Source organism: Heliangelus exortis, chromosome 21, assembly GCF_036169615.1.
Source record: "Heliangelus exortis chromosome 21, bHelExo1.hap1, whole genome shotgun sequence".
NCBI classification, from domain to species: Eukaryota; Metazoa; Chordata; class Aves; order Apodiformes; family Trochilidae; genus Heliangelus; species Heliangelus exortis.
This window is the reverse complement of record NC_092442.1, coordinates 3,925,122-3,947,469: the sequence shown is the minus strand read 5'-3', so window position 1 is coordinate 3,947,469 and position 22,348 is coordinate 3,925,122. Positions and strand designations below refer to the sequence as shown.

General features: G+C 38.6%; 1 protein-coding gene across 2 annotated transcripts in view; it reads left to right on the top strand.

Moving 5' to 3' along the window:
- The window catches only part of RABEP1 (rabaptin, RAB GTPase binding effector protein 1), a 43,273-nt gene that overhangs the window by 17,649 nt on the left and 3,276 nt on the right, over positions 1–22,348 (top strand). For both annotated transcript variants that reach the window (XM_071765449.1, XM_071765448.1), the window contains exons 2-16: positions 80–208; positions 2,185–2,388; positions 3,211–3,371; positions 8,621–8,740; positions 9,176–9,311; positions 9,996–10,174; positions 11,137–11,262; positions 13,852–14,319; positions 16,478–16,582; positions 17,424–17,540; positions 18,782–18,880; positions 20,288–20,428; positions 21,131–21,320; positions 21,690–21,745; positions 22,232–22,330. In XM_071765449.1, coding sequence (XP_071621550.1) covers positions 80–208; positions 2,185–2,388; positions 3,211–3,371; positions 8,621–8,740; positions 9,176–9,311; positions 9,996–10,174; positions 11,137–11,262; positions 13,852–14,319; positions 16,478–16,582; positions 17,424–17,540; positions 18,782–18,880; positions 20,288–20,428; positions 21,131–21,320; positions 21,690–21,745; positions 22,232–22,330 — 2,330 coding nt within the window. The remainder of the gene's footprint in view (positions 1–79; positions 209–2,184; positions 2,389–3,210; positions 3,372–8,620; positions 8,741–9,175; positions 9,312–9,995; positions 10,175–11,136; positions 11,263–13,851; positions 14,320–16,477; positions 16,583–17,423; positions 17,541–18,781; positions 18,881–20,287; positions 20,429–21,130; positions 21,321–21,689; positions 21,746–22,231; positions 22,331–22,348) is intronic.

The window sequence follows — 22,348 nt, the reverse complement described above, 5'->3', positions numbered from 1 at the left end:
ATGAGCCCTGAACCTCAGAGTTGCAGAATGGGGTGCCCTGACTGTTAGTGACTTGCCTTGTCTTCTCTTTTCTTTGTAGTTGCTCTTCTACAACGGGTGGCGGAGTTGGAAAAGGTCAATGCAGAATTCATGCGCACAAAGCAGCAGCTTGAGCAAGAATTTAATCAAAAGAGAGCAAAATTTAAGGAGTTGTACTTGGCTAAGGAAGGTAAGTTGGACATTTCTGAATGATTCTGAAGCTTAATTAAACAGGAGCTTAAGGTAATCCCTGCATAAAGAATAGCCAGAAGTTAGAATGGTAACTGCAACCTCCCATTTGCCTATCCACACACCCCCCCTTTTTTTTTTCTTTCCTTTTTTTTTTCCTTTTTTTTTCTTTTCTTTTTTTTTTTTTCTTTTTGTTAAGGATAAAGAGTACTTACTGGATTTTTCTTCCAGCACTGGGCTAGTCAACTGCATATCCAACATGACTGTTATTTCTGAAATAATGAAAAAGTGACAGTAGCCTTTTAAACAGACACATGTGAAGTGAAAGATGGCAGAGAGTGAAATTCAGTAGGTGGCTATTTAGCTTCCTAGAAGGAATTTTTACAATGAATAATGTAAAGATTTGCCTGCATGGATAGAAGGCAGCAGAGCAGCCTGATTTACATGCAGAAACATCACCACTGAATTTTAGTACTACCATTCTGAAGTTGTGGTGTGCTGCTTCTCTCTGGACAGCAGCTGATTGGTAATTGGAAAGATACAGTCTAGGTGATGTGCTGTTTGTACTTTGGCTAGCTTTTTAATGTAGTATTAATTTGTCTTAAATTTCCATCTGAGGTACAATGTAAGCAGACAAATGTTATAAAAGTTTTAATACCAGCCAAGGGCATCTCTTTCAATAATGTTCTTTATAGGAAAATTTGAACCATATGAGCTCAAATATCCGATGAAGATTTGGAGAGCAGAGATAACTGTTGTTCTGAGAGCCAAATTGATTTATTTCTAATCCTGGTGATTTTCCTGCCCTTAACATATGAAAGCAGAGCCAAAAAAATAATGCATTAAATCTGCAGCTGCTTGTATAAGCTTATGAGAGCAGAAATACAACAGATGTAATGAAGATCAGATCATACAAAAGGCCTGTTTCTTTGTGTTTCTAGAATCTAGATGAAAGCAGATCTAAGATAGAAGACACTGCTGATGAGATCAGCAAGAATTCTCTTTTTCAGAACAGTAAAAATATAATAAATCCAACTTTCACATGTACTGAAGTGAAAAGATACCAGAGGAGAATATACAAGCAATTCTCTTTTTCTTTTCCCCAGAGTTTTCCTCCCTCCTCCTTTTTTCCTGAAACCCTTTCCTGAACATACAGTGATCCTTAATACTGTCGTTTGAGAATTAAGTTGTATAAATATTACAAGGTCTTGGGTGTTTCACATAAATTTTGATGCCATTTTGAGTACCTGGTTAACTCCAAGTTCTGTATAAGGGATAGGGTGCTGTGTGCTAGAATTGATAAAGCATTTTGGTACAGAGTTAGCTTGCTGTTTGTGGTGCAGTGGCCAGGATAATGTGAAGTTAGTTTACTTTCTGTTTATAGCTGCAACAATTAAGAGAAGCAGTAGATGTTTCACAGATTGTCCCTTTTTTCAGTAGAAGCTAAGACTTAGCAAAACCATGGTAAAGAGCAAATCAGGCTGAGAAGTTTTATGTCAGCTCCATGTAATGGTCACAGAGTGTTTCTGTTTGATAAATACAAAGTGGTGTCCAAATTCAGGACCCCTTTGGTGCCAAAAAGGAGGGACAAACTGTCTTCCTGTCTGTTGTTCTTCTATTTTCAGTTTTTTAAACTGAATGAGTTAAATAATAATGAACTGATTGAACGCACAGTTGACTTTCATGAGGTGTATTGATTGATAGCTTGCACCTACAGTGTCTACTTTGTGGCTGCATCCACAAGAAGGTGCTTTTTTAATAAAAGGCAGGGGCAAATGAAGTCAAGCAATAATGCTCCCTAAAGATACCTGCTAATGTTTGTTCAGTCATTGTGGATAGATGCTTTAATACCAGTGATTATTATCACCGAGTAATAACACCCACTTGTTAGAGTTCTGCTCTTTGCCATAGCAACTGTGGATACTTTTTGGATCAGATTTATGAATCAAGTTAAATGGAAATAATATTTCTTTCCAGAGGACCTGAAAAGACAAAATGCAGTGCTGCAAGCAGCCCAAGATGATCTGGGACAATTACGGACCCAGCTGATGGAAGCTCATGCTGAAATGGAGAACATCAAAGCCATAGCTACAGTCTCTGAGAATACAAAGCAGGAAGCTATTGATGAGGTGAAGAGACAGTGGCAAGAAGAAGTAGCTTCACTACAAGCCATTATGAAAGGTAAAAACCAAGCAAGCTGCTGCTGCTAAGATCAGACACCACTTTATTATGTGATTTGTGCCTGCTCTTGCACAGAGTATGGGCAGCTGCTTTTCATGGCTTGGTAAAACTGGGCTACAGAAGGGACAGGTGAAATGTAGGTCATAAATTTGTGAGAAGGATTTTGATGGTTCTCTTCTGTTTATATGGGGATAGAATTTAGTAGGAGTCCTGGCAATGGGATCTTTCATGTATATGCAAAGTGTTCTTGAGGGCCTCTGGATGTGATACTTCATCCTTCCACAAAGAGAAGTGTAATGCATGTAATGCAACAAGTCTGGAAACAGCTTTGGGCTGACAGCATGGCTGTCAGACAGTTAAATGTCCCTCCAGTACTATCTTGTGGACTTTTCCCTAGGCTAGTGACTGAAGAAGCTGTTTGCTATCAGTCATAGGTCTAATTTTGTTGTTTGTTGGTAGTTCTGAGGTGTTCTTTGTCATATTTGCCTGTCGCACAGCTATTGAAGTTCAGAAGAGTTATTGCAAGGAACAAAATGCAGGATGCAGTCTGGGGACAGACTGTTGCCATAACTGGCTGTTTTCTTAAAGGTTGACAAACAGGATCCCAGTATCCTGAGCCTACAGCCTGTTGGCAGTAGGCAGTTTTTCCACCATGTGATTATGCTTTTTCCCCAGGGAACACAAATCTTTGTGTACAGTGGGTACACACATTTCCTTTTATCTGTGATCTATATAGACGCGTGGCTGGTTGGAGATGGGAGTTCCTAGAGCTCTGGTTTTTAACTGACATTGAAACTGAGTTTTGAAAATGCTGTTTTATAGAGACTGTTCGTGACTATGAGCTCCAATATCATCACAGGATGGAGCAGGAGCGAGCTCAGTGGAATCAGTACCGGGAAAACGTGGAACGGGAAATAGCAGAGCTGAGAAGGAGACTGTCTGAGGGCCAGGAGGAAGAAAACCTAGAAAATGAAATGAAAAAGGTATGCTGAAAGCTAGCCCTGCCACTTCTGTTTCAAGATACACTTGTGTTGTTATGCATGGGTTCATTTCCACCCTCTGCTATAACTCCTCAGAAAGACACAGATTCGTTCTGCCAGCTTTCACCTCTTTGTTTGTGGGAGTCATTGTGACCTAAGGCTGCACTTGAATCCATAAAGGTATTGTACCTGATTACATGGGTAAAGTAAGGGGCTTGCAGCTGAGAAGATGGTAGGGTTTGGCTTTCAGTTTGTGAAAGCAAGAGGCCTTGTAAAGTCTCTTGCCATAACATAAGTCACAGACATTCCACATAACAAGTGTTTTAACCTACTTTTACTAGGTTGAAACAAGCAATCAGTGTTGTAAAATGGAATTCTTTATTTCTGAGGCTTTCAAAGACATTCTTGACTATTGCTAGTTGTGGCTGGATAGTTCTTGCTTGGTATTGGGTGAGCTGCTCTTCATATCATCCTTGTTTATAAAGGTACTTGTCAAAATAAAGCTAATTTGCCAGTGTTCTCACTACAAAATTACTGCAACTGGAATATTAAGACATCTGCTGCTTTTAAGAGGTTTTAATCCTACTAAGAGAAAAAAAAGACTTCTTTTGAAGCTGGAAGGAGGTTTCAAAACTGGATCAGTGTGGTCAGTCTTGCAGAAACAATACAGAAGATGTTGAGTTCATACTGTAGAAGTCCTGGCATTGCATTACCCACAAACTGCCAGTAACAGTTTTCAGAAAACAATCTCTCCTGACTGCAAGAGTTTTTGCAGTAATTCAAATCTCAGCATTATTATTTTTATGATTTTCTTTTTTCTTAATCTCAATGTACTGATCATGTAGCAGTTGGAGTTGGAATTCATTCAGGTGTCAGCCCAGCTCACCTCAGCCTCTGTGCCACTGGGCATTTAGAAGCTGAGTATAGCATATAAATAGCATTTTCAACTGTACCACTTTAAAAGAGAAATAAATATCCCTTGTGATCCTAAAGGAAAAGGTGATTGGTATGTTAATCTGTGATTAATATGAGCTCAGGAAGCTTTATAGGGTTGTAAAGTAGAAGAAACATGTACTTTATGTAATTTGAGGGGGAAGGGGAAATCTGGGCTTCAGAGCACAGCTTGAAATAATTGCTTAAACTGCTTTCCATGGGTTTTTTAATCTTCCTTGTCATTAAATTTGTGAATTTTCTCCTCAAGGAGACTAAGAGTTTGATCAAAATTAGCAAAAGGACATCCAATTTTACCTAAAAACAAGCAAGCAAACTCCAAGCCCATAAAAAGCTGTGTTTGTCTAGCAGAATAATGAATATTCATGCCTCAGCAGTCAGTGTGAAAGGAGGAATTTTCTTGATCACTTGGGATGCATTATTTGCAGACTTGTGATCAATTCCTCATGCAAAATGGCATTTCCAGCCAGCAGTGTTGTGTTTAACCTCTATTTTTATATGTTCCATTGTAACGATGGATTTAATTTATTTTAAGGCATAAATTTTGAAAGAGTTTTTTAAAAAACACCTTCATCTTCCAAGCCAGTTCTAAGGGAATCTCCAAACATCTCAAAGGAATGAAAAAGAAGTATTTTGCTCTCTGGGTTGTGTAGCACTCTCAATGAGAGGTGAGCTGAGAAGAATGGGTAGAGCAGAGAGAAGATTGCAAGCCATATGTATCAGTCCAGGATGTTAACCTCTTGGCTGCCTTAGCTGAATAATATCTCAGTTCAGTTGTGTTTCATTTAGCTATAAAATCTACTTTAAACTACAAAGAAAATCCATGAAATTTAATATTGCATCCACAGAACTGCTTACTATTATGCTTGTTTTCTGCATACTTTGTCCCCTCCCTGAAAGAGATGAAAGGTAGATAACATTTTTGATATGAGTGCTTTCAGGCTTCCAGCATGCATGTTATTTAGCCTGGTTTGGAAGCCCCTAGAGCAGGTGGGTGATGTTTTCATAAACATTCTATTTTGGACTGTATTTACTAGGTTGTGATTACCTTGCCAGAGGTATCCAAGCCTGGGCTGCAGACCTGGTATTCTGCATTCTTCAGCATCATCTTGTCTGGTGGAACACGTGCACTTTCCTGGAAGCAGCTGTCTTGCTTTTCCCTATAAATGTATTTCAAGTTGCAAATTGCCCAATACCTGGAGAAAACTTGGGTGTTCTGTGATTTTGATCATAAGCAGCAATTTCTGAGAAATCTGTGTCTATTCTGTAATTCTCCCTTCCTGACTCAAGGAAGGTAAATACCTTGTTCTAATGGTAAGCTTGCTTACCTAGTGATTCATCTTTCAGAAAATGTAGTGGTGATTTATAGAAATCTCACTGCCTTCCAGTTGCTTTATAACACCAGATAAGTTTTTTGGGGTTTTTGTTACCAGAAATGCTAAAAGCAGTCTGGCCTTATCAGCATGCAGGTTCTCTGGTGAATAATGATTTGGCTCCTTCTGGATAATGACTTGGTGGGGGTGAGTCTTGCACCCTGGTAAAATTTGTTCCTTTTTATTCAGACCTTATTTTTCCTTTCAGAGAAGGATTTGGCTTTCAGGGATGAATAGAAAGACTCAGCACAGTTCTGTCAAAGTCTGAGTATCAGGAGTCTGCAGAACAGGTATTTTGCATATGGGGAGATTAGGGAAAGACTTACCTCCTGTTCTGCAGTGTGCCTGTTAGTCAGAGAGGGGAAATCAGAAGGAAATCTCATGTCTGTGACAGGTCATAAAGTCTGCTGTGCAGTGAGCTGCCTTAATTTTTAATGATGAAGAGCAGCAGAATAGATTTAGATGAACTCAGAAAGGTTTAGTCCTTTAAAGAGAGATTCTCAAATTGTGTCTGTACATTTCCTGCTTTTCTCATTTTTTGAGGGATACATTTAGGTACAGTATTTGCCTTAGATTTCTTCAGCCAAGTTTCTGTTCTGAAAATATTGGTTGGAGTAAGAGTGAAGGACATTCAGGGTTGCTGTAGTAGCTGTCAGGCTGGGAATGGAATGTTTTGTGTGATGGCTTGGACTAATTTTTGCCATGTTTCTTCTGTGGAGTCATCTCCATGCTGTGGTCTGCAGATCCCTTTGGCCACTGTGCTGGGGGAGCAGGTTTTGCTTCAGCAGAAGTCACATGGAAGCTTTGTTCTTGAGTGGGTGATAAGTAAAGACAAGCTGATAATGTGTAAAACCTTGGGGTTTCACAGTCAAGTTAGTTTGGCAAAAAGAAGGAAACAAAGGATCACACCTCTGGAAGAGTTTGAGTAATGTTTTTTAACCCAGGCAATGTGATGCTGTGGCACCTCTTGAACAGGGGACAGGATCTTTATGTAGCATTTTCAGACAGGATAGGTATTATCTCTTTATTAAAAGTTTACATGGGAACTTTAACCTCAATTTGGGAGTCTCAGGAGTTACACTTTACCTTCCAAGGCAGACCCAGTGACCAGCAGTCATTTTGTTAGCATATATAGGTTTTATATAGGCTATTCTGAGGGTTTAGCTCAGTACCACACCGACCTTTAACATGGATCCTCACCCCCCAATCTTCCTCCTCCCTTCTTTTTTTTTTTTTTTTTTTTTTTTTTTTAGGAAACATTTGCAAAATGTTGTAACCACAGTGTCAGCTCAGTTTACCAAGCAGTTAAATGCTAGAGTAACTTTTCTGTCACGTGGAATTTGAGACAGTTTTGGTTGCTGTTAAACAGCCTGATTTTGCTTGCAAAGAGCTTCCTCTTTCTCTGAGCTTGCTGTTTTTAACATGGACACCTTCGTGACTCTAAGTGTTGGACCATGTGAAATCAAACCAGTGATGAAATATTCCCACAGTCATGAATAATTAGGGAAAAGCTTATTCAGCAGTCCTAAAAATACTGTGGGCTATCTTTAGTCCCCACGAGCCAGCTATAGGTAGCATTAAAAGAACAGAACTGATGCAATAAATGAAATATAAAGCAATCTTTGAAGTTGAACTCCTGCTGCCATCTGTTTGTAAAATGTGACTGATGAGTTGCTGGCTGCAAGTGACAGGGTCTGTATGTACGTGTGACATTGTCACATGTCCTTGGCATTGAATTCACTGTCATGTGATGTCCCTTGCTTTCCTCATGGATTTCTCTCTACCCAAGCAAACTAGCTGTGAGAAAATGCAGCAGAAGTGAATGAAACGTGAGGAAAGTTAACTTTGTTTCCTCTTTACAATTTTCTTTGAAGCTTTTTAGAATCCAGGGGCCTGGAAGCATTTGTATAGCTGTCAGTTTTTGCAATATTTATTTATTTTGTGGATTAAGATTAGAAAAGTTAAAAATATTGTCTACTTTTCTTCCTGAAAGTCTTGCTCACCATACATTTGTCAATAAGCATACCAGACACTGAAGAAGCATGGATTTAAAACAAGACATCCAGATTAGGAAAAGTATCATCTGAAGTTTCAGCTTTGGGGTGCCCTGCCTTCCCTCCCCTGGGGAGTTCTTCCAGCAGAAGCCAGAGAACAGTGGAGCATTCGGAGCCTTCATGCATCAACCCAACCCAAATTAGGTTGCTTAAATTCTTCTTGGCTTGAAGACTTTGACTGCAGCCAATATTTGAGTATTCTGCTTGCTTTTGTGGAGTCTGTGGGAGCTGTTATTTCACTTGGAAAGTTTTTAGTGCGTCCTCAAAGGAATGGGGGTTTTGATAAATTGTCTGTATATACTTTTGAAGTACTTAGTTACAGTAATACTGAAATCTGATGCTATGTTAGTAGTAATTTCAAGTTGAAAAATGGTCTTCCACAGCTGAACAAAACTATACTGTGCATTACTGTGCAGATTCTTTTTCTCTTAACTTCCTAAGCAATAAATACCCAATAATTCACCTTCATTTCCTGTATTACACTTTTTTTTTACATGTGCTGCGTGGCAGCAGGTTGCAAGACAGTTAGAAAAGTGTAAGCATTTTGAAAGGTCTGAATCAGTAAGTTTTCTCCCAAGTGTCAAGAATGATAAATGTATAGACATTCTTTAGAAAAATAGGTATTTGTGGCCTAATCCACACAATAAATCCAATTAAAATTTAGCTGCCTGCTGTGAATGTAGTAATATCAGCCTGGTGTCAGAGAGTTGACTGCTGAACTAAATAAATAGCAATAATACAAAATTATTGAAAGTGGAAGTTGAGATTGATATTTTCGTTGGCATAGAAATTTTCTACAAATGTCTCAGAGTGGAAACTGTTGTGTTGAAAACTGTGGAAATGTTTTCTGGATAACTTATTACATTAATTTCAGGCCCAGGAAGATGCTGAGAAGCTGCGTTCGGTTGTGATGCCCATGGAGAAAGAGATTGCAGCTCTAAAGGAGAAATTGACAGGAGCTGAAGAAAAAATAAAAGAGTTGGAAGCATCAAAGGTGAGGTGGAGTTCTAACTGTATCCCAGTTTGTATCTTCCATCATGCTGGTTGGATGCAGATAAGAAAGTGTATTGTGAAACTTCATGTTCAGTGTCTCTTTCCTCCTGTAACTCACAGAACTTGGCACACACGTCCCATCTTTCTTATCTAGTGACGTGGGTGTGTCAGCTGTGCTTAAGTGCTAGAGGAAAGAATTCCTGGTTTGTATCTAGCAAGGAGATGCTTTAACACAAACCTACGAAGTTGTTAAAGTACTTTTATCTGCAGCATCATAAAAATGCAAGATTTTCTTGAGATTATTTATGTTACTAGATGGGTGTGAGGTCTGACATGAAGTGAGCAATTGTGTCATGATGAAATCCCTCAGATCTGCTTGAGTCGTGGCATTTTATATTTGTCTACTGAGATGATAGATTTCCCTCTTTTTATGCAGGTTAAAGAGCTGAACCATTATCTGGAAGCTGAGAAGTCGTGTAGGACAGACCTAGAGATGTATGTGGCTGTTCTTAACACACAAAAATCAGTCCTGCAAGAAGACGCAGAGAAACTGCGGAAAGAACTGCACGAAGGTACCTGTATAATAATCATCCTTTTCACTCACAGTAAGGATCCAAAACCAAACGTAGCTGTTAATTCTTTCCTGAATTCTGATTTTAAATTAATTTGAAGGAATTGTGGTGAGGGGGAAGGCAGTACTTTTGAATGTGCAAGCCCTTAAAATGTTTTCAGAAGAGTTGAGTGCGGCGTTCTTCTGTAAGAGAGAAAAACAACAGAGCCATTCATTCTCTCAAGGGAAGCTTTGAATTTCTGCTGAGTTCTTGCAGTTTTGCAAACTTCCTTCTTCTTTAAGTGATTTTACTGGTGTCTTTTATTTATGTGTACAGTTATGAGCACTATTTCCATAGTGTATTGACATGTCTCCCTGACATGTGTCAGTTCTGAACCCCTGGTGTGGAATGGGTGTGCAGATGCACATGGGTGCCAGTACAGCACAGAATCATTGTAGAGGAATGAAAAAGGGAAACTTCTGTGGAAATAAATAGGGAGGTAGTATTTTGAAATGAGCCCTACATTCCCAATCACAAGCCAAGCTTGGGGGTGAAGAAAATGTCTTATTTCATCCTAAAAAGTTGAACAAAGCCTGACTGTTCTCGATTAGAACAATAATTACTTTTGTTTATGAAAATGCTTCTCTTTTGAAAAGAGGTTACAAAAATTTCTGGCTGAGAATGACTCTTTCTGTTCTTGCATAGTGTGCCATCTCCTAGAGCAGGAGCGACAGCAGCACAACCAGTTGAAACACACCTGGCAAAAAGCCAACGACCAATTCTTGGAGTCTCAGCGTCTGCTGATGAGGGACATGCAAAGGATGGAAATTGTTCTGACCTCTGAGCAGCTCCGACAGGTTGAAGAGCTGAAAAAAAAGGATCAGGTTACTTGCTGCTTTCCTTTTTTTTTTTTTTTTTTATAGTTTTAAATACTATAGATTTAATGTGGTATAGCAAGTATGGAAATCACATGTTGGAGACAAGTTACATCTGTTCCAATTTCAAAAAATGATAACTGACAGTTTTAATAGAAATTTTCCATTTAAATGACAACCAGAAATTATGACAAACTCTCCATTTGAGTGAATATTTTAATATTAATGTATATAGTAACTTTAAAAGTAACCTTGCCAGTATTGTTGAACAAATAGGTAATAATATCCAGAAGTTAATCTTGGAGGAAGAAACAATCATCTATGATGCAAAACATCTGGGTTAAGGATGTTAGAACAAGTTTTACTTCTTTCTAGCTTTTTCCAATACACTTCCTAGCTCAGGCATAAATTAAGGACTACATTTTAAATTACCTTATGCAAGTGATTGTGTACATGCTTTTTATGGCTTAGTGTTCTATGATGTCTTTCTTTTGATTCTTTTTCCATATGCTTATGTTTATATTGACCAAGGCACTTCTTGGTTTTGCATTTTGTTTTAATGTTTGTGTTTTTATAGTGGCTGCTCATGAGGCCACTGGTGATGCAAGTATGCTACCAGGATCTATACACTGTAGCCAGTGTAACAGTTGTTTTGTACCAGTTATTTGGTAATTTCCACAATTAGAATTTTTATCTAGGTAATAAATCCTTTGAATAAAATTATACTAGAGCATGAGTTGGCCACTAAACTTGAAAAGTAAGTTTCCATTTATGTTGCTTTGGATGCCATGTGAAATGAACATTGTATTTTTAACCAAGAGTCCTTCTGTGATACATACTGCATTTTTAACCAAAATAATGTTTTTCAGTGCCTTCTGTGATAGCTTAGTTTATCATGAAAGCTAATGTCATTATTGCTGCAGCAAAAATTGATCCCACTTATGTATTTGTTTGCTGTGAACCACTTCTAGGAAGAAGATGAACAGCAAAGGCTTAGCAAGAGAAAGGAGGAGAAGCAGAAAGATTCAGATGATGAAACAAAAGCTTCGTGTTCTCTAGGCCAGGATGAAACTCTTGCTCAGCTCTCTAGTGAAGAGGTAAAAGAACTGAACAGTTCAAAGCAGCTTTGAGTACTCATGCATTGTGTTGACAGCAAATACAAATGCCTAGTGCCCTTTATTCTCCATAGCCTGTACTTCTTATTAACCAATGAAAAATCTTTGCAGCCACACTTTAATATATGAATTCTAATAAAGATGGAAAGATAATACTTCACAATCCTGAGAGGTGCTGTTAAAAACTCGTTTGCCTCCTGTGTCCTGGATGTTAGCTGCTGTTAAACTCTCTTGGCATTTGTAACACATTCTGACACACCTCAGTGCTGAGAATTAAACCAGTTACATCTGCACATTCAACAAGTGCATTGTAACTATTTTGCTAACCCACTTGTTGAATTCCACACCACACTTAAACTTGTTAGGCCAGTCTGAGATGACTGATTGTATTAAGCAACATCCAGCTGTGTGAGATGAGGTTGTTGGCCACATCTGTTCAGCAACCAAAAAACAAGTTCTTGTTTAGCCAAGCCAGTAGCTGGGGCTCAGCACCAAGTTTTTGGGGAAGCTGCTTGAGCTCTACTAAAAAAACCCATTTTAACAGCTTGAAAAAGTAATGCTGCTGGATATCATTTGTTAGCAAGGCATTTGGGTGTTGTAGATAGTCCTACACTGGGACAAGCTGAAATTGTACTGGAAATTTGCCCAAGTTTTCTCTTCTGAGGAAACAAGTCCAATGAGTACACAGGTTGGAACTTGGAAGCAATATCAAAATGGGCAATTACTTATCCTTTCCCACTGCGTTTTACTTGGTTATCTGATCATCTGACAGGTCCCATTTTGGCTTTGTAAGTCAAAATCAGGACAAACTAATAAAAACAAACCAAGTTTTGTGCTGTAGAAGATGATGTAATCTTCAAGAGACTTGAGAGTTTGTAGTGTGAGCCAGTATTTTGTCAGATTTATTAATTCTTTTTGGAGGGAAAAAAAGGTATATATTTTTAGAGTCTTGCCCTTATTTTTATCAATGATTTATAGCAGTTCAGAATGCAGAAAGATGTTCAGAATCATAACAGCTAAATGTAGGTGATACCTAGTTCTACCCTTTATCCTACAGTAAGGATACAACTATCTGTTTCAAATACAGTGTTTTATGCTTAACACTTGTGTATCCAGATATACAAATACAAAATACTGATGGTGAGCAGAAGCTTTATCATCTGATAATGATCTCATTTCCTAGGATACTCTTTAGTCCCTTAATCAAAACATTTACTTTATTCTAAGAATTATACGGAATGGAAAATTATATATTTTGAGAAAGAGCATAGTTTCCAGAGTGGTTTTGTTTCTGTTTATGGGTTTGGTTTTGTTGCTATTTATGACCTTTTTTAACTGTACAGTATGTGTTTTACAAGTGGTAATGAATTATATTCTGTCATGTCTTGTAACCAATCATAATTTGATTTCTGAGCATTTCCCTGTTGACCAGTTTGCAGTCCAAACAAATGATTTGTGGACTGTATCACCAAACATTTGTCTGAGCATACAATTTTTTGTGTCTGTTTTCTCATAGCTTTTTGTTATGAACTTGAACAAATACATGTCAATGTAAATATTATGCCTGAAAATTATTAAAACAAGGCATTTCTAACAGTCCTAGACTAGTACATAAGATAAAGTTCCAAGTTATAACCATCTCTATGGAAGTGCCAGCTACTTGCTAGTTTCTGCTGGACCTATTCCTAAAATTTTTATTTTTCTCAGGAAAACTCAAATTTTCTTTACATGTCTAATGGCAAAGCAGAAGTGTGTTATTTATTGGGAGGTATTTTGAAACCAGTCATATGCTTTTTATATAAGGCTTTACTGCTCTCTTTTCAGTGCTACAAATAAGTAAAAATAGATCAAGAGGCTTAATCTGCCTTATATAAGTCACAGGACAGTTAATGTGGTTTTGGTATTGGCATTCCCCAGGATGCCTTTCTGTTCAGACCCAGCCTTTTCCCTTTTCATTTTGTTTTGTGTACAAATAATCTTTTAAAGAAAATGTTTCTTTCTCTTACAATATTTTGTCACACTCGAAGCAGAGGAAACAGAGGAATAATATGGAATATATATGGAATATGGAGGAATATGGAGTAGCTTTTAAGGATATAATTCATTCTCTATTTATTTTTATGTTAATATAAAGCTTTATGTTTTGCAAAAGTCTTCTGAATTTACTTGTGAAAGTGGAGTATTTGTCTTTTGTTGTGTAGGGTATTGTTCTAGATGTGATATTGCAAATATATCTCCTTAATGGAGAAAGAACCTTGTTTCAAATATTGGACAATGTAAGGTGACTGTGTTCTTGCTCTTCTGGCAAGAAGACAGATTCTTACAAAAGCACTTTGTATTCAGAAGACTTTTTTTTTTTTTCTAGTTTATTTTTGCTTTTTGTTTTGTTTTTAATTCTGGCTGGCACTTTTCAGTTCTCTTTTCTCTTCTCTCTTATGCTTAGTGATCAGATCTTCGTGTCAAAGCCAATTTAAACTTGCTTTTACTGTGTCTGATAAGTAGTGTCCAGCATTCCTCTTGTTCCAAACTGGAGTATATGATTTTTTTTTCTTCCTTATTTTTCAATTCCAGGTGCATGTAAATAGCACCCATGGCTCAGCCCATTCATTGGATGCAGACTTGCTTCTTTCCTCTGGTGAATCTTTCAATAAATCAGATAATGATATGTTTAAAGATGGACTACGGAGAGCACAGTCAACAGACAGTCTGGGGACATCTGGATCTTTACAGTCCAAAGCTTTAGGATACAACAACAAAGCAAAATCTGCTGGGAACCTGGACGAGTCAGATTTCGGACCGCTTGTTGGAGCCGATTCAGTGTCTGAGAACTTTGATACAGCTTCCCTTGGGTCTCTGCAAATGCCAAGCGGGTTCATGTTAACCAAAGATCAGGAAAAAGCAATCAAAGCAATGACACCAGAGCAAGAAGAGACTGCATCCCTTCTTTCCAGTGTCACACAAGGGGTAGAAAGTGCTTACGTCTCTCCCAGCGGCTACCGCTTGGTCAGCGAGACGGAGTGGAACCTGCTGCAGAAGGAGGTGAGTCCCATGGCCTGCACCAGGCTGCCTGGGCTTTTTAGGGCTGCCTGGGCTTTGGGAGCTGCCTGGGCTTTGGGAGCTGCCTGGGCTTTGGGAGCTGCCTGGGCTTTGGGAGCTGCCTGGGCTTTGGGGGTTGCCTGGGCTTTGAGGGCTAGTGAAAGCTCTTCCTAGTTTGCCTGTTATGGCAGCAGGTGTAGAAGGAAATACATCATATGTAGCTCTTCTCTTTTCTGTCTCAGGATACTTCTGTACATAAAGCACATCTGATGGAAACCATCTGGGCTGACTCTGTTGTGGAGAAGCCAACTTTGCTAAATACAAGGGGTTTTTTGCACTTACAGAGGGTCTGGCAGAAGTAGCTGCTGATCTTGTAATTATGTGAGAGGGTGAAAAAAGATGGGAGAGCTCGCAGGAAAGGAGAAAATGGGAAGCTAAGGAAAGGATGTTATGGTGCAAGTGGGGCTAACTAGGAAATTGCAAAGATTAACAAAAAGAGCAGAGCTAACAGTGCTGTTTTGTGTGCCAAAGAGTTTTACTGAGGATTGTGCATGGAGTGCAATTTAGAAATGAGCAGCCAAGATATGCATAACACACAGAGCTACCACAAAGGAAGCTTCAGAAAATTGTTGGGGACTTGCATCATCAGAAACCAATTTCTGAGAGCGACAAGCAGCAGATTAGACTGAACACTGTGCCAATTTCAGTATGGGTGAGCAAGGAAATTGTTGCTTCTGGGTGTTCTGCCTGTCAGTTTTTCATCTGCTTTATGTGATGCCAGTTCAAAGCTTGCATTTGGTCTGTCATTGAAAAGAGGAGTGTTGTGGGGCTCCTGTGGTTACCCTTTCAGAAGAAGAGAGACCAAGGATCAACACTTCAGGGGGAGGAAAAGGGGAAGAGGGAGATACCAATGCATAATGGGTGAAAAGGAAGACAAGATGAGAAAAAAAAGAAAAGGAATGCAAGAATGCAGTGAAACAGATGAGGCCAGGCAAAGGAGAGATGAAGAACTAGAAATATTTTAGTTTCTCAGCTTGTCAGAATTTGACTTCCCTGCAAATCATTACTTAGGAGGTCTCTCCAAGCCTACTGTGAAGTTGTTTTTTTATGTTACTATTGATTTATAATATCTGAAATTATCTTGTAATTATCTCAGAGCTGAATTGAATCCTCTGCTCCTTTTTTCCTTGCCCCTTGACATTCCAATGACACTTTACTCCAAACCTTTCTTAGAATTCTGACAAGAAGGGCACTGCTTCCCACATGTTTCTGGAGGCAGGAGGACAGGCAGGGTCTGTGAATGCCACCCTGTGTGGGTGGGACATGGAGCAGCAAATACAAATCCCATTTCAGTTCAAACCTCTCTTGCAGCTGTGGACCCAACATTTTTTTTTCCCGCTCCTATTTGGCTTCTTCTTTTTTTCTTTCTTGCTTTTTTTTTTTTTTTTTAAATCTGCCTGTCTTCTACTTCATTCTTTCCCAATTGTTCTTTTGGCTGATTATTCAGTTTCTGTTACTGAGCAATACTGAAGGAAGGTATGAAAAAGTAAATAAGGCTTGATGACTGTTCCAGTACAAAAATAGTATGTGCCATTGAAAAATATCCAAAGCTCAGTTACAGGAGGAAACAGATTTAAGGCAGTCTTGACCTGATGAACTGACTTGGTTTGTGTTGATTAAAAAAAAAAAGAAACAAACACAAAAACCCAAACCTCCCACACACAAAATAACCCCCCCCCCCCAAAAAAAAAAAACAAACCAAACACCATAGTATGGTTTTATATTTTGATTTGTAATACAAAATAATTGCATGAACAAAACCCATACTCTGTTGAAAGCTTTTCTCTGATTTTCTAGGCAGGTAATCATGGGATCTATGTCAAAAGGACACTCTGAATGACTTGATGAACTCTTGCATGTCCTGGCTTACTGCTTTTGTCCTAGCAGTGGGACACCTGCCAGGAAAATCTGCCATCCTGCAGCTGGTTGACATTATCCTTCCCTTTTAGAGCAACTCGGTCTTGCCATTACATGGCTCTGCCTCTCTCTTTTATCTGTAATGTTTTGTGATCACACAACACACCTAAGAGTATGTAGCACTCTTGCATGCCTTGAAGACTTTTATGGCCTTTATGGCAGGTGCTAACTCTGTGTTCTCCAGGTGCAGAATGCAGGGAACAAGCTGGGTAGACGCTGTGACATGTGCTCCAATTATGAGAAGCAGTTGCAAGGTATCCAGATTCAGGAGGCTGAGACAAGAGACCAGGTGGGATTTCTCTCCATGCTTCAGCAAGACTTTTGCAGTTGTACCTCCTATTAAGGCTGCAACAATGAACCATCCACTCTCCTGTTCATTGATGGCAATTGAACAATGTCAGCATTCCTTTGGAGTCTGGGTAACATCTGAGGTTTTGTTGAAATAACTTGATTTGTTACTGTTATGTGGTCATAGGCACATTTAGCTATTTCTTAAGGATTCACCTTGGAAGAACCATTACTGTTCTTTACTGTAAGACCATGCAGTAAAGTTCTCTAACTTCTATAAAAAGTGTTCTGCTCATGCTGAAGTCATTATCCTTCATAATTTATGTTCTAAGATGCTTTTCATGCATTGAATTCTGTTATCTTTGATGCTGCAAGAATTATTAGCACTAAGGAAAAATTAGAGGACCTCATCCTAGCAGCATAAAATGACTGTGAAGTATTGGAGGATATTTGGTTTCTGTACATGGAGGATGTTTGTTTCCTGCCATACACAGAAGAACAATTTTTCAGCTGGGTAGGGGATTCATGAGTCACATTCTGCTTTGAAATAAGTGATTGAGGTCATTAGATGTGATGATTCCAGTGCAGTCTGATGTCCCAAATTTCCTTATAGCTGTAATCTGTGACCCAGGGTGTTTCAAAAGAACAGCAAAGATCTTTTGGGTTTCATAATGTTTTGAGGGTTTTGTTTTGTGGTTTGGAATGCAATGGGGTGGGTTGTACTTGTGTTCAGGAAGTAAATACCCCTCAAACGAATGAAAAAATAAATTATTTTATTATGAACCAGATGATATTTAAGGTCCCTTCCAACTGAAATCATTCTGTGATTCTATGAATAACAGGTGAAAAAGCTGCAGATGATGCTGAGACAGGCAAATGACCAGCTGGAAAAGACAATGAAAGACAAACAGGAATTGGAGGATTACATGAAACAAAGTGCTGAGGACTCCTCTAATCAGGTACAATTACTTTTTGTAATTGAGATGGTAGGAATCATGAAATGTTATTCAAAAGTATGTAGTAAGAACTCTTCTGTTAGGTATGGAAGGAGTACCTGCTGTAGAGGCAACAACAAACAGAATTTCTAGGATTAATTAGGCTCCACTCGAGTCTGCCACATTTTCTAGATAAGTCTGACACCTCCCTAATGCCATGACACCAGATTTTGATCCTAGAGTTTCATTCCTAATCTAGAAATCCATTACAGTGGTGATAATTGGAATATGAGTAGTGTTAGAGTTCTGAAGTGACTTGCACATGAAATCACTGAAATGTGCAAGAGTAGCCCTGTGTTCCTGGCACTGTCCTTGTAGACAGAAGAGTGGTACTGCTACTTATACCACTTGATCTCATCAATACTTGACACTTGGACCAGTGGGGAAGACTTATGGTTAATGAGTGGCTGAGCAGGCAGTAACAGTGCTTGGTCCCAAGTATGCACAAGATTTCTTTAAAATAATAGTCCACTGAAAAGAGTTTTCAGTCCAAGCTGTGTGCATAACTCTCCTGGAACAGTGGAACCATATAGGATATGCAATAATTATAGCTTTTAAAGCATGTAATCATCTTTGGTTTGTTAAAAATTACAGTATTAGATAAATGATGTGTACAAGACATTGAGTTTACTTCACTTGAGCTGGAACACTTTCTCTCTTCCATCCCACCCAGTGTTTTTTTCTTACTGAAGAAACAGTGACCATTGGACATGTAGGACATCCTGTTTTAGATGACAGGAGTATGTTTTAACATTCTTCTGGCTCTATCAGGGTGCTCTTAATTAAGTAATGCTTAATCTTACTGTTCAGCATGTGTTGTTGTGGAATAACCTTACAATTAATTTTTTGAGATATGCGCTTTCAGAGAAAAGTAAAACAAAATACCTTAAAGAAAATGCCCTTCAGTGTCTCTAAACTGATTTAAATAGATACTTGACTAGAATTAACTGTTTATTTGGTGTTTAGAGTTTGGTAAATAGAATATAAGTGTATTACTGGTATAGAAGTACAGCATCTCTTCTTACTGACTGGTGCTGTTACTGCTCTACTAAGTAAGGAATTAATGACATAAGCTTCAGTGGCTTACTTTGGAATTTCAAACTGCATGCTGGTAATGATAACAGGCAAAAGAACTTCAAAGGTTATTTCTTTAAAATCTGTTTCATGCTTTCTGTCTTTGTCTGTGTGGGTTTTCTTTTTTTAAGATCTCTTTGCTTATGGCTAAATGTCAGAAGTCAGAGAACTTGCTCAGCGAACTGCAGCAGGCGTTCTCACAAGCAAAGAGAAGTGTCCAGGAGCAAATGGTAAGACAGCTTAAACCCAGAGATCACTTGAGAAGCACTGTTTGTCTATCCTTTGGAGCTCAGTGTGTTTGTAAAAGGCTTTGTCTTGCTGCCCAGCCAAGCCTGGCTCAAGAGAGATGTGCATCTGAACATGGAAAGATGCTGATCCAGTGAGCTCCGAGGGCGCTGGACTTGTGCCAGTCTGTAGGGTCACACATTCCATGTCCAGGCAGATTGATTAGCATGGAGATTGCTCATCAGCTTCTTTTGCCCCTTATTCTGAAGACAGAATAGATTTTCTTAAGAGAATTTTTTTAGGATCCATCACAAGTACCATCACTGGTCAATATTTTCTTCAGTTTTAGATTTGAATGCTCAGCGTTTCAAGGGTTGGACTTAAAATATCAGCCCTAACATCCAGGAACAGAGTTGTATGGGAAATTTTTTTTTTTCAAACTATTCTGAGCATTTTATAGGAATTAAGCCAGAGAACAGGAATAGGACCTTATTTTCTAGGGCAGTCTATCCTCCTTAGAGCAACTCATTCCCTTCTATATTATAATCAAGTTTCTTCTTTTTTCATGCCTTGCACAGAACGTGGGGACTAAGCATTTATTCTCATGAATGAGAATCCCAGCATTGCATTTCTGGGGCCTGGGATTGTCTGTAGGACATCAGGACATTGTTTGCAGAAATGTTCTGTTTGATGTTCTGCCCAAGAGCCCATCTAACAGAGGTGCAGGAGATTCAGAAAATGCATTGATCTGAATATGCTTTTCATGCTGTTCACCTGTAATACAAAAGGCAGCTTCTGTCAGAATTCATGTCCTGTTTCCCAGTACTGAAGCAATCCTTCCTTGCAGAAAAGTTCACTGGGTTTTATTTTTTTTTTCTTTAGTAATGCAAGCAAGACTGTTTTCCTAATCCTTTTTCTTCACAAGGGATCAGCTGTTTTGATGCTTTCCTCAAAAGACAGTGGGAGGCAGATGCTTTATTGTTGAAAGTTTCAGGGTGAATATTTAAGGTTTTTGAATAACCTGATTTTACAGCTGAGTTATTGGGTGGTTTTAATGAACATTGCTGCCAGTTCCCAAAACCACATGTGATCCCCCCCTTCCCCCCCCTCCATGAGCACAGATAGATAATGGAGAAATATGGAAAAAAACTGGGAGACCTCACAATGCTGGGTTAATCACTTGTTTCTTCCTATCCGTCTGTACAGCTAAGATTGATCTTCCCTTTATTTCTGGTACATAGACCAGGCAAGAAAGAACTGCTCATGTTGGTCCACACAATCATTTTGTTTTCCTTCTTTACAAAGAGTATCAGTTAACCAGACTTTTTGAAAGCAATGATTGTAAATATGGGGCATGAAGAGATCTGAGCATGGCCCTAAGTCGGAATTTATGGTTTTCTTTTGCCTTGGAGGCTGTCCTGACACAGTCAAGGGAGCAAGTTTCAGAAGAGTTGGTGAGACTGCAAAAAGATAATGAAAGTCTTCAAGGAAAACACAGCTTGCATGTGTCTTTACAGCAGGCTGAAGATTTTGTTCTACCAGAAGCAGCAGAGGTAAAACATTCTGAAATCATACACACAAATAATGCATGTGACATGATCTCACTGGAAGAATCTTCTTTATCAAAAGCTGACTCAAATAGCACAATGAGCAATAATCTGGATTTTAAGTCTGTGATGTACAAAGTCATCTGTCTGATCCTGCTGTGCCAGCAGCATGCTTCAAGGTATGGGTAGGTATTAATAAAATGAGTTAACTGTGGCCTGACAATTGCCCTGTTGTCAGTAGACAGTGGGTTTATCCTTGTTTAGCTCTCTGAAGCTTTATTTTACAACTGGGCACATAAGTGTTCAGTCACTCTGGCTCCAATATAGATATTGGTTCAATAAATTAAGCTAAGTCAGTCACTGCAGTTTCTGTCCAGGCTTTCAGACCACCAATAATCTCTGGATCATGATAAAACTTTTAGTCCTTTTCACAGCCACTCCCTTATGCTCAAGCACATCAACCTTGAAAGATTGTGGAGAGTGCAGAGCTGGGGGAGAGGGTTGTGAAGCTGAGGAAACAGGAATGTTTTGACTTTTTTTAATTTACTACGGCCAAACAAGCTGTGACTTTGTTTAAATTACCTTGCTGAGTGCCAGGTGGGACAAACCTCAGAGTAGTGTAATTTAATCTTTGGCCTGAGTGCTGCTGAGTACAGTACTGTGTGGATTTGGGGATTTTAATACAAAACTTTGCTGCTTCTTACTCAGGAGCTCCGTGAGCTGATTTTAAAATACCGTGAAGACATAATCCGTGTGAGGACAGCAGCAGATCACCTGGAGGAGAAACTTAAAGCAGAGATTTTATTCTTAAAAGAACAGATTCAAGCTGAGCAATATTTGAAAGAAAATATAGAAGAAACTCTACAGCTGGAAATAGAGAATTGCAAAGAGGAAATAGGTGAGCAGGGGTAAAACATCTCAAAATAAGAATATTACAAATTAGTAAGTTAAATTAAGACCTGATTTTGTGATTAATAGGCTTATTGGACTTTTTGAAATTCTCAAAATAAGAATACTAGAAATTAGTAAGATAAATTAAGACTTGATTTTGTGATGAGTAGACTTACTGGAATTTTTTAAATTGTCAGCTTTTGATAGCAGATACACCAAAGTTTTGCAGTTGAAAACAAAAGTACAATATTTCTCTACATTTGAGGTACCTTTGTAGCACATGCTTAACTGTCCTTTAAATTATAACAATTAAACAGGGTATGTCCAGTTGTCTCTGGTTTTCTTGCATTTAAGCTTTCATATTCTTGTTTTTCAGCTTCCATTTCCAGTTTAAAAGCTGAACTGGAAAGAATAAAAGTGGAAAAGGAACAGGTAAGGAGAAATTTTGTTTGGTTGTTTCTTAAACAGAATAGGATTCTTTTCTGCTAGTTCTGTCAGTGACATTATACTGGTGTCTTTGACATCAGCTTCTTCATATCAGAGAAAATGGACTTTTTTTCCCCTTTTACTTTTGAGGTGTCATTAACACTTTAAATGTATTTTTGTGTGAACTAAACTAATTCTGAAACATGTAACATTGTTCCTTCATCTCAAGCTACTTGTTGGATGCTGGAGGGATTACATATGTAGATAACCTTTCTTTGCTATAAGATGGAACATCAGGCTATGCATTTGCACAAATTTCCTTACAGAAGGTGCTGAGAAAGAGATATTATTGAGGTGTTTTCTGTGGCCTGAGGAGGGATGACTGAGGTGTATTTCTGAGTTTTGGGAAAGACATTTCCTGTGGGGAAAGAGTGTGAGAAACTGAAATGTTAGCAATCTTGGTTAATACTTTTTTAAATTATTATTTTATAGTTGGAAAGTTCTTCCCAGGAAAACCTGCAGCAGCTGGAGAGTCTGCAGGAGACAAAAAACACTTTAGAAGAACAGCTGAAGAAGGAGACAGCAGCAAAGGTAGCTGTGATGCCTGGG